General features: G+C 38.8%; 1 protein-coding gene across 25 annotated transcripts in view; it reads right to left on the bottom strand.

Annotated features, from left to right (window-relative positions):
• Nucleotides 1–4,286: 4,286 nt before the first annotated feature.
• The window catches only part of nrxn2a (neurexin 2a), a 402,488-nt gene continuing 394,254 nt past the window's right edge, over nucleotides 4,287–12,520 (bottom strand). For 9 of the 25 annotated variants that reach the window (XM_037545872.1, XM_017698729.2, XM_017698731.2 and 6 more), the window contains 2 exons: nucleotides 9,366–9,444; nucleotides 6,589–7,391 (listed from right to left, as the gene is read on the bottom strand). In XM_037545872.1, coding sequence (XP_037401769.1) covers nucleotides 6,589–7,391; nucleotides 9,366–9,444 — 882 coding nt within the window. Of the gene's footprint in view, nucleotides 7,392–9,365; nucleotides 9,445–12,520 lie in introns of all 25 variants that reach the window. The other 16 variants (XM_017698732.2, XM_037545874.1, XM_017698738.2 and 13 more) reach the window with 3 other exon arrangements.

Here is a 12,520-nt window from a genome sequence, read left to right as displayed (position 1 = left end):
TTTTTTATAAAGTAATGTTTTAAAACAGAACAATTTAATAAAATAAATCTGGAGATGAGATGGGGTGTGTGGAGTCAGTACAACTTAGAAAATATAATTTCAACGTATTATGATACAGTTATGTTCCCTGATTAAAGGTACTGAGATGTACCCCTGAAGGTACTACCACAGTGACAAACAGGGTACTGCCCCAGTGACAGTGTCGTACCTTTTTTCAGAGAGTGTAGTGCTGCTGGAGTTTTTCAACACTGTGTCTACCTTCTCAGTTCACCTTGTAGATGTAAATCCAGAGACAATAGTTCATTTTTTCTGCACAGTTTGTATTAATCATCCTCTAGTCTTTCATCAGTGGTCAGTTTCTGGCCAAATGATACTGCTAGATATTTTTGGTCTGCAAACTAGTAGTTTAAAAACTCCAGCAACACTACTGTGTGTAATCAACTCTACGCAGTGTGGACCTGGTTAAATGGACAATGAGTAAAAACAAGGCAGGTGTAGCAAAAAAAGGGGCAAGTGAATTTAAGTTAGTTTTTCAGCTTTAATATAATTAGTATATAGGTGACTCCTATTATCGTTATCAGATTAACTAGAACATTATTGGCTATCTGTGTGAAATATTGTCCCTTTACGTTAAGCTGCTTGTGAGCAATGATGGGTGAAAAGAGATGTGAAAATATTTCATAACACTCCACAAAGTCAGTTGTGCTGCAAGAGCGATGGCAGTAACACATATCAAACAACTCTGTACAACTGCCAGAATAAAAAATAGCATTTAAACACAATAAAACACTTCTATAACTGTTGACTTGCTTGCTTATCTGTGAAGATGAAAATCCAGATTGCTCCTTTTTCTCTTTCCATCTGTGTATTCCATATATCAATATTCCATTAACATTAAAGGCACAGTTCAACTGAGGAACTCCAAAAGAGGCAGAAATGGCATTTCATGGCTACTGTAAAAAGGGGTCCGTATACTTCCGTATATCCCGTTCTAATTTGCATATATTTTTGCTTTTGACTTTGTACTTATAAATACAAACAAAAACGTATGTAGTCATTAGCATAAACAAAACAAACAAACGTTAAACCATAGATGGGGGGAAAAGTGTTTGGACACTTCAAAGGAATAATATCAGTACTTTGCTGTGAAGTATTGGAAAACGCAGCTTTGCCTTGTTTATGGAAAAAAAATACTTTGCTTTTTGCAGTATTGTGGTTTAATTTGGCCCATTTCTCATCTTTAATTCTTCAAGGTTACAGGGGTCTTCCTGACACAATTTCAAATTCCTCTATACATATTTCAAAGGGATTTTCAAGGAGATTGTTCAGGGCATGCAAGCATCTTTACCTTTTTTGGAAAACAGTCTTGACTCTTGAGTTTTTCTCTTAGGTTTTTGCTGATTGTTCTCTGTGTAACTGTTGTTTCTGCTGCTTTCAGGTTGTCCTGCAGCTCTTTTGGTTGACTGATGATTGTGAGCGTTTTGAGAGAGTACTCAGAGAGACCTTGGTCAAGGACATGTCTCCTGAATGATTTACTTTTGTCATCACATCTTCATCAGTATAGTGTTGATTTCAATTTAAGATCTAAACATTGAGCCATTTATTTTAAGCTTTACAGGGTAACACGCTGCAGCACTTGCACACAATTATTTTTTCTTCCCTCCTGACTCAGTAATGCTACTCCTTTCATTTTCAACAACAGCATCTTACAGAATCTTAGTGTCTAATGAGTAACCTAATGAGTCATTGTAGCAACCTTTATTTAGAGTCACTGTTCAGTTTCCAAATTAAAAGCTACACTGCAGAGATAGACTCTTTTATAATGGCACTAGGTGTAATTCACATGAGAACATCTTTTTTTGCAACAATAATATGTAGGACTTGATTTATTTTTTTTCATAACCTTCACATATTTCTTAATATAGAGTCTGAGTCATTCAATTTCTTGTTTAAACATCTTTGTTTATGCATATATTTTTGTTCATATATAAGTAGAAAGTCAGAAGACATCAGGTGTGTGTAAATGTGAAGTGCATTGTAGGTACATTAACAAAAAAACAAATGTTTCTGATGACTTGATTCTCCTCACAGTATTAGGCTACATGATGAATGTTAAGTACTGCAAATAACCAGAGCAGATTAAACAGTCTTGATACTAGTCATTCTAGAAAAGTGGAGTGAGAAAACCTTTTGACTGTTATCTCATGCCTTGAAGATTGTATACAAACATTTACAGCTTTGTCCCTCATTCTTTATATCTGTAACGTTCATACTCCCCCTTTTGGGTTCTACAATCAGTGTTATAATTATGCAGTCGTCTTCACATCTGCACCTGTAGACATACCATGTTTCATTGTATCATGTGTGGAGTTTCAGTCTGGCACACATGCATGTCACAAAACCTGTGTCAGAGTGAATTGTGTATTGACGCCCAGTGTTTCACTACAGTTTTGCTCTGTGATCCAGTGTGTTTGTTATCAAAGCTGATCTGCAGGACTTGCACCTGATCCAACAGCTGCCTTTGTGTGTGTGTGTTTATGGTTTGTGTTGTGGGATTGTGTTAGTATTATTATATTTTCTCCTCTGGAATAATAGAGCGAGAGGGACGGGGGTCTCTTTCCTTTCATATCATACAAGTTCATAGACGCAACTGAACAAAGGCTTGTCCTTAGATCTGAGCTGTGTGTGAGCAAGAAGGAATTCAGAGACTGTGCTTTATATCACCACTATGTGGCTACTTCTCGGCCACGAATCCACATCTCTACCATAAAAACAGATGATGAAACCGAGATGCAATGAAAGTGCTTGACTCCACAGTTTGAAAACTTGCATACTGAACTAGGAGACACGTTGAAGGTGACAGCAATTCAATAAGTCAAACCTAATCTTTAACGAGAGAACTGTATTAAATGTCATATGTAAACATTAATTAAGTGCCCATATTCGGCAAATTTGTTGTACTTTTATCTTTTGTACATTTATGTACATTTCTGTGCTAAAACATTAATTTAATTGAATTCAATTTAAAATTGTAAACAACAATTTTCAACGCCTCTTTATCCCTACCTATTTCAAAAAAGAGGATGTGATTTTATTTTTTTTTTTAGAAATTTGGCTCTGCCTACTGATTACAGTAGCAGTAGAAGAGTTTGCTTTTCTCAGAGTATATTTGACTTGGAATATGAGTGGGTTTCTAATCATTTGTTCACTGAAACTATATTTCGCTTGTTTGTTTCTGAATTATTCAGTGAACTTGATAACCTTTCTTTTCATCTTTATATTTTTGCTTTGTTAACCACTCTTTAAATGGCCCAAATGATGAAAGTATTAAATTCCACAAAAGGTGTATTTGAACCAAACCCCTCCTTCACTGTGCTTGACTGCAGCCTCTGATGATTCACTGCAACCTCTTACTTGTGAACTAAGTTATATATTTTTATTTTTATGTTAGTGTGCCTGTGAAACTGATATATGTAAATGACTTTTGTTCTGATTGGGCGCCTTGTACTGTGCCTCAATGAAAAAACAAATCAGACTGAAACACTCTTTATAACTTTAAAATAAATAGGCCCAGCTGTCATAGGCTGAAAGGCTGGATAACGGAAATCTGTTTTTGTGACATCACAATTCAAAATAGGCTGTTTTTGCACCTTTTCTTCTTATATGGACCAAGGAATGTCAAACTTTAACATTGTTTCCATTGTTTCAAACTCAAAGTGCCCACATGGGAAATTCAGTTTCAAGAAAAAAAAGTTCACTTTAGCCAAAAAAAAGTTAGAAAAGTAATAAATAGTATGTTAGAATGAAAAATGCAGGTATGGCATGTTGCTCAGTAACGTTTAAGGAAGACTGATAGTGGTCTATTTTGCTGTAATGGCTGATGCAGGACGCCATCACAAGCCGCAAAACCAGACAATCGACTGGCAATATGTGACTTAGAAGTGAAACAAATGGTCAGTATCATATCAACCTTTGTAACTTGCTAGATTTTTGTTAGTTGCTATCCAGGCCAGCGGCACTTTTATATTCCTTTAAAACAGTTCGAAAGAATTGGTTCAAAATTTAAATCTTCTTTTATTTTATCTTCTTTACTTTGACTTACCACAAGAATGTTTTCTTTTTCTTCTCTGATGAAGTTGCAAATTCAAAGATAAGAGATTCTGTTGCAAAACGACAAATTATTACCAGCTATAAATGCAGAAGATTTATAGAAGGCAATCAGGCCCATGAATGGGATTCTGAATTGCACGTCAAAGCACAATGAAATGAGAGACCACACCAAATGAGAAATTTAAGAAGTATATAACCAAGTGTATTTTTTCCTCTGTCAATGTACACATATTTAAATTCATCTCACAGGAACACTTTACAATAACATTAAGTAAGAACGGGAATATACTCTGACCAGCCTATGCAAATGGCAACCATATTGAGGGATAAAAAATCTAAAAAAAAAAAACATACTGAGGAAGAAAAACTGAAAATTTTGTGGACAAATGGCTAAAATTTTTGAAATTGAATAAAAATCGGCAAACATTTTAATCCATATGAGTTCACATTTGAAAATCACTTCATGTGACTGAAATAATTGCTTTGAAGACCACTTTTTATTTGGAGAGTAAGGACTTAGCAAACCTGTCTCTGATAACAAGGACTTTCGTTTCAGCAAAGTAATCAAATATCCAGAGCAATCTTCACCATCTCACTTCCTGAAGATCTACCATCCTACACAGCTGAGTTCCAAAGGTTTGGGAGCTGAACTTGGCAGATTGGTAGATCTCCAGGAAAAGAGCTGATGACCACTGATCTGGACAATGCACTGTTTTTTTCTTCTTGTATCCTCTTTATATATAAAAATGTGGATTTGAGTTCACGTCGCTCTATACAGAAATGCTTTTCTCAAGAGAAGTTTTTGTTTGCTGTTTTGCTTCTTTTTTTTCATTCCCTTTAAGGTGGCGGGCGGGGGAGAGCCAGCATCTTGGAGTTGGATACGTTCCCTTTCTCTCAGCAAAGATGCCAGCAAAGTTCTCCAAAATCGACTTCCCTCCAAACTCCCATTTATATGCAGTTTCTTCAGTCTCATTCAGTGGGCGTTGGGCTGTTGTTTCACACCATGAAGAATATAGGGGCACTGAAAGTTCCCAAGAGTCTAGAGTATGTCTTTCTGAAGCCAGAGGACGAACAGGGACAAACGCTCACACACACGCACACACACACACACGCATACACACAGACCTGTATCCTGATGTACTGTCAGCAACGTCCACAGAATCTTCTATTTACATAAATACAGCGTCTTTTATTGATGCAAAGAGCTCCAGCTTTTCTTAGGTCTCTTTAGTCAAAACTTTTTCTTGCACGACGAGTTGCCACTCTGAATCCCTCCAGGAATGAGGCGAGAGTTGTCCAGTACAATGAAAATCAACTTAATGATTTCATATCAAACAACTCTCTAATCCAAAAGTTTGAACGTGAATACATCATGCATGGAACACCAATAAGTAGCCTAATAGGTAATGAACATCGTAGCACCATGGAGAGTGAGAGAGAGAGAGAATGGTCAACATTGAAATGTCTCCTACACTCTTTTATGGTTTTGGACCCTCACGACACCACAAATTGTGTGGCCGTCAAAACATCATGATATGACTTCCTGTAGGCCCACTGGCTACGAGTAAATTTAAAATGCATACCAAGTGAGAGGAATCATATATGAGATACATTTTCTCAAAGAAAACATGCGATCATCTAGAATTTTTCTGAACTTGGCCAAAACCTAGACAGAAGTTAAAACTGCACAGCACAAACATTCTTAATGCCCCATAAATGAGTTAACATGGTCATGTAAATGTTGATTATAAGTACTGTTGGCCTATTGTTCTCACCAACCATATAATTACTTCTTAAAAAAAGGATTTAATTAACTAATTTTCAAGTGATTACACAAGAACACTTGTTTGCCCAATATGTCACACAGTTATTTACTATTCCACATGAATTATGCTATCATGGGCAATTACATTTTTCGTATCATTCAAATTTCAGGATTCATTTGATTTTACTTGAAAATAGCTAAAGCATTCAAAACACAGGACTTGTAGATATCACCAAGTGGTAGACACTGGAGACCACGGCTCGTAAGAGAAAGTGTGGTGGGGGGCTGTTCTCTCTCTTTCCGTGGTGAATCATTAACCTCTAGGCAAGCCTGTGCTCTGGAAACAGAATTTTTAATTGCAAAGAGAATTAATAGCATTTCATCATCTAGCATGTAATGGAAGATTTCCTTGAGATGCAAAAGGGGGGATTAAATGAGGTGAAAAATAGCTATGTAAGACACGCAAGATAGGGGCATTCACCTCTTTTATTAGCATATTCTCTCACTTCTCTCTTTCTCTCTCCATCTTTACCATACATATGTCATAAAGGGATGGAAAAACTTTCTGAAAATGCAGTGAAAGAGCATGAGGCTTAAATGTTTGAGAATGAGGAGGAGGGTGATTTTAGCTGTAAAATCCACAGCCCACTAGCTTTCTTTGAACCTTCTCTCTCTCTTTCTCTCTCTCTCTCTCTCTCTCTCCCACTCCTCTTTCAGACATAATACTCTTTATCTTTGTTTTTCTTTCCCTTGGTGGAGGTCTTGGCCACAGCAGCGGTGGTGCCGGGCGTTTTCTCTTTGACCACTGCACCGTTGCTTTCGGTGCCAGAGCCACGGCCCTGGTCCACTTGGTAGGAGCCTTCATCGCGGTTGCGGTATTTGTACATGGCATAGAGGAGGATGAGGATGCAGAGAGCGGCGGCCGCTACGATGCCCACCACCATGCCTGTGGTACTGCTGGACTCACGGATGACCTCCACCGCGCCGGGGAGGCCCTTGTCCACTGGAGCTGTAGGGTGAGCTGTGGGCACATGGGGGAAATCGGGCGGGTAGGTTAGTCCTGGGGTGAGGCGCGAGGACGGGGCAGGGGGCAGGAGCACCTGGTCACGGGTGTTCATTTTACCTGCGGGTATATGGAGCTGGTCGGGGTGGGTGGTTGGGGCAGGGGGAGCAGGTGGCCGATGGCCGCCGGGACTATGGCCCCCGCTTTTGCCCCCCACAGATGGCGGCGGAGGCAGGACTGTCCTATCAGTGACCATTGGGGAGTTTTTATAGAAGTCCTCGTCATCCGACTCGGTCATTTCTCCCGAGCCGAAGGCCGACACCTCCATGGGGTCACCGCAGTCCTCCTGGTCTGGGGGGCACGGTGGCCTTTGTTCAGACAGGGTCAGGGATTCTTTGGTGGTCTGGAGGGGGCTCAGGGAGGTCGGGGGAGGGGGGATGGCAGGGTAATGGGTGGCCCCAGACTGGGGGTCTTGGGTGTCCACTGTAATTATGGGCAACACTAATTCACCTCCTGTGATAAAAAAGAAACAGAAGGTAAGAGGAGGAAGAATTAGTGTGGAATGAAAAAGAAAAAATAAATCTGTGTCTATTAACATCACTACAATCTCACTTATCAACATCACAGGGGCTTATGCTTACGCTTACAACACAACACATTATCTATTAGTACTCTAAAATGATAACCTACATTCTGCACTAGAGGTGATATTCCAAATATTAATACTGACACAAACATAATCTTTAGCGTAATTTCTGCAGATGGCTAATGTAGATACATTAAGATCAGCTGCATGAATAAACTGCTTGAATAAAAAAACAATAAGCTTCTTCCTGGTTCCTCTTTGGTAAAACAAAATAGCAAACCATGGAGTTTGGGTCACTTACATCAACAAATAGGCCGCATGATTTTTGCATGGAAAAAAAAAACAAATTACAAAAAAGAAAGCTGTGTAAGATGGTCCCTTAAAACACAACTTTTCTCCCCTTTATACTGCTTTAGCTTTATTTTGTGCAAAAACATTTTTGGAGCTCTACTTTTCTCTTTTGATCAAATATCAATCTCATGTTCTCTATTTTCTTTGGACATAAAGACATAATGACAGATTTCTCTCTCTTCGACTTAAAGCAGTTACTAGAATATTAGGATGGAAAAACTGAAAGCTAATTTGAGATATCTAATGCTAGCTTATGAAAGCACCAAATCTTAAAATTATGGATCAGTTATAAAAAAACTAATTGGAGACAGATTGTTACATTCAAGCTTGTTATCAAAATTAAATTGTGCCAAATTCTACAGCATTGTCCACATAATGCCTAACTGAGATACTGGATAAGGCAACATTTGCACAATGAAGCACTAAGAAGGCTAATAAATCTGCAGGAAAGCATGTGATATGAAACTTCTGACCATAATAAATGCCCCCATTGGAATCTAATCATTGAGGAGAATGACCATTTAGGAATGTAAATTGGCCGGAGAAGCGGGGCATTTGGTTTAGGTGATGAGACTCTAAGCTACGACTGCTTCACACATACACTACATTGCAGTCACTATTCATTTCAGAGCTAGCCACAGTTCATGATTCAGTGAGCTCCATGTAGAAATAACTCCAGCTAAAAGGGCTCATTGCTATCATCACTTTAACACTAAATTAATACAGGGGAATAGCAGAGAAATGATTCAGTTATGCAAAATGGCACAATCCTACTTTATTGAACATAAGACTATTTCTGCGCTGCTATATAATCATATTTATGAAAAAATGTCAGCAAAGGATGTTACATTATAAAAGATTTAATAATAAGTTCCTACAGCATATGGAAAATGCATTTTTTAACAGGCTAACAAAAGAGCACATTCCCCAATGGACTAGATAGCACTCTAACACTTGATGGTGTCATGCTGACTGTGAGTACCTGTGCTGTCTCTGTTGAAACAAAAATTTGTCAGACATTACAATTAGTGTCTGTTTTATTTCAGATGATGGACAGGGTTGGATGGGAACAGCTTGGCCTGACACAGCAAAAAAGTGAAACTGTCCCAAGTGGACTTACAAAGCATAATCTGTAAAGGTGCTAATAAGAAAAGGTCTGTAGTGCATTTATGACACTAAATATTTAATTATCTTTATCACCTTGGATGACTCGAAATTGGATAATTCAATCAGGCCGATGGTCTGTGTTATGGTGACGACCTTCTATTATATAGTCTTTGTTCTGTTCTGTCTGTAATAAAGCTTTTGTTCTCATCTGTACAACTACAGCGATTTAATGAATCTTTTCTTAGTAGAATACACAACAAGAAAAGACTAAATGAGTTCTCTTTTGCCTAAGCTTTATCCAGACTCTTTCATATGGCTGGTCAGTTTGGCTCTAGGTATTGTAGAGTGCCGGGATGTGGCTGAAGTGAGTGAAACGAGATGTCTGGAGCCTGTGCTCCTCTACATGGCCAGAGTGCTGCTAGCCTCTATTTGTGTTCACTCACCAGTGCCAGGCTCACACTCCTCCAGGTCCTCGTCATCACTGGGGCACTCTGCCGATGCCACCAACAGGTCATCAGAGTTCTGCACAAAAGCAGAACATAGACCTGTACATTAGTTATTACCAGAAATATTTGTATTTGTGTGATATTGTTTTCATTTATGTTTAAAAGCATGTTCTTAATAACATACGCAACTTTCAAAGGAATAGCTCATTCTAATCTAATGCGGCTAAGGAAGTAACGAATGGTAACATCAGCATTTGTTAGCAACAACAGTGAAGTAAGTCAGTGGGCCCATATTCCACATTTCTCTTGTATAAATTAATGAATTCAGGTGTTCCAATCACTTCCATGACCACAGGCGTATAAAACTAAGCACCTAGGCATGCAGACTGCTTCTACAAACATTTGTAAAAGAACGGGTCACTCTCAGGAGCTCAGTCAATTCCAGCGTGGTACCATGATAGGATGCCACATGTGCAAGTCCATTAGTGAAATTTCCTTACTGCGAAATACTCCACAGTCAGTGGTATTATAACAAAGTGGAAACAATTGGGAACGACAGCAACTCAGCCACAAAGTGGTAGGCCATGTAAAATGACACAGTGGGGTCAGTGGATGCTGATTTGCATAGTGCGCAGAGGACGGCAACTTTCTGCAGAGTCGATCGCTACAGACCTCCAAACTTCATGTGGCCTTCAGATTAGCTCAAGAACAGTGTAGAGAGCTTCATGGAATGAGTTTCCATGGCCAAGCAGCTGCATCCAAGCCTTACATCACCAAGCGCAATGCAAAACGTTGAATGCAGTGGTGTAAAGCACCACCACGTGACAAGTACTTAAATCTTGTGTACATACTGTAAATTAAAAGTATTAGTAAAGTTTTTTTTTTCATAAGTGGCTGCAACTGTAACAACTGCAATTTCCCCCTGGGATCAATAAAGGAATCTGAATCTGAATGAATCTGAATTAGAGCAGTGGAGTCGTATTCTCTGGAGTGACGAATCACGCTTCTTCATCTGGCAATCCGATGTACAAGTCTGGGTTTGGCGGTTGTCAGGAGAACGGTACTTGTCTGACTGCATTGTGCCCAGTGTAAAGTTTAGTGCTCCCAACTTTGTGGGAACAGTTCGGGGATGACCCCTTCCTGTTCCAACATGACTGCGCACCAGTGCACAAAGCAAGGTCCATAAAGACATGGATGAGCGAGTTTGGTGTGGAAGAACTTAACTGGCCTGCACAGAGTCCTGACCTCAACCTGATAAAACACCTATGGGATGAATTAGAGTGGAGACTACGAGCCAGGCCTTCTCGTCCAACATCAGTGTCTGACCTCACAAATGTGCTTCTGGAAGAATGGTCAAAAATTCCCATAAACACACTCCTAAACCTTGTGGAAAGCCTTCCCAGAAGAGTTGAAGCTGTTATAGCTGCAAAGGGTGGACCAACATAATATTAAACTCTATGTATTAAGAATGGAATGTCACTCAATTTCATATGCGTGTGAAGGAAGATGAGCGATACTTGTGACAATATAGTGTATTTGTGCAGCTTAATGTACCAAAAACAGTTGTAAAACATTTTTACATGAATATGTCAAAAGCTCTTATTATCCTTTAGAATTAAAAAAGCTGCTGTTGTTACTGTGCCTTTTAAGCATATGAAAAAAAAAAAAATTAAAAAGCTATTTATCTGGGCTGTAAGCATGCATTTGCTCAGAAAAACACTAAGATTGGTGTAAATACAAATAAAATGGAGGTAATAAACAACGATTTTATGCATGTCGATGTATTCACTTAACTATTCCCAAACATCTCCTGCTCTGGCCTGGAATCAAGTATCTGTTTATGTTACTATTTACAGTATTTACTTCTTTTTTTTTTGGTATTTTTCCCCAATTCTCTCATGTCCACTTCCACTAGATAGTTCTCCCGCAGTCACATAATACTACCAGCATTAGGAGGGTGAAGGCTAGCGCATGCTTCCTCCAAGTCATGTGAAGCCAGCCATTGCATCTTCTCAAACTGCCACTAATGCAAATCATTGGATGGAGTGCTAACTGTCAGTTAGACACCTCCGCTGGCAAGCATCACACTGTGTAATGGGGGAAGAGGGGGCCATCCTAACCACCCAGAAAGAGCTGTGCTGTCTTTAACTCACCGGGGATCAAGCTTGCCATCTCCTGAATATAGAGCCAACACTTAGATGACTATTTACTCTATTTATGTTTTATGTATTTATTCTAATCTTATATGATGTTTTCACTGCGAAGAACACAACAACTACCAAGATGAATGACTTTAAACTATTTGCTTAGTTGTCTTTTGCACTATACTGTATGTAAATGCATTGATTTTTGTGACATCACAAAAGCAATACATTCAAAACAGGCTGTGTTTGCAGCTTAGTTTCCATATATGGACTGTCCAAAAAGAGGAGTGAATGGTATGTTTTTCAACTTTGATAGTGTCAATGTACTACATCACACCCTTATGTCCATTATATGTGAATATCAATTAGAATATGTGACTATTATCTTCTTGATGTCCATTGAATCAATTCTTCAGCCAAATGTAATTACTGAATATTTGTGGCAATTCATGGATGGAATCCCAGCTGGTGATTTGAATTACCATGTAATATCCCATCATATATGGAGTCTCCACATTACATATGTATAGAATACAGAGTAATCCGGAACGTCTCTGTTGGCTCCTGGTCTATGGCCAAGGTCGAATTAACATTCTGTACTCGCACCTCATATTCATAAAACATGTAATTGGATCCGGGCCGTGACTGATTTTAATGCATCAGTCTGTCCTCTCCTATCAGGAGGTCATAACAATTTCACTATTCACTTGGACAAGCATACCTCCATTTGTTGAGGCATCATCTACACCATCTAACTAGCTAGGCGTGGAGTATAAGAGGATTCTTATCAATGGTGACATTTATATTGCTTTTTCAGTCCCACCAATAATTTTACAAGTAAATTCAAACAAAAGAATATAAATTCACATTCGCGTGGAGGATGACCTTTTATACTGTATTATAAACAAACACAAATGGTAGATCCTTTCTCAAGCATGAGTGTGGTAGGCTATATGACCTTCTTGGGTCTGAATAACAATAGTAATTCCTTCAGAAATTTCTTTAATA

Source organism: Pygocentrus nattereri, chromosome 16, assembly GCF_015220715.1.
Source record: "Pygocentrus nattereri isolate fPygNat1 chromosome 16, fPygNat1.pri, whole genome shotgun sequence".
Lineage (NCBI taxonomy): Eukaryota > Metazoa > Chordata > Actinopteri > Characiformes > Serrasalmidae > Pygocentrus > Pygocentrus nattereri.
Note: the sequence above shows the minus strand (reverse complement) of the source record. Positions and strands in the feature narration are given on the sequence as shown.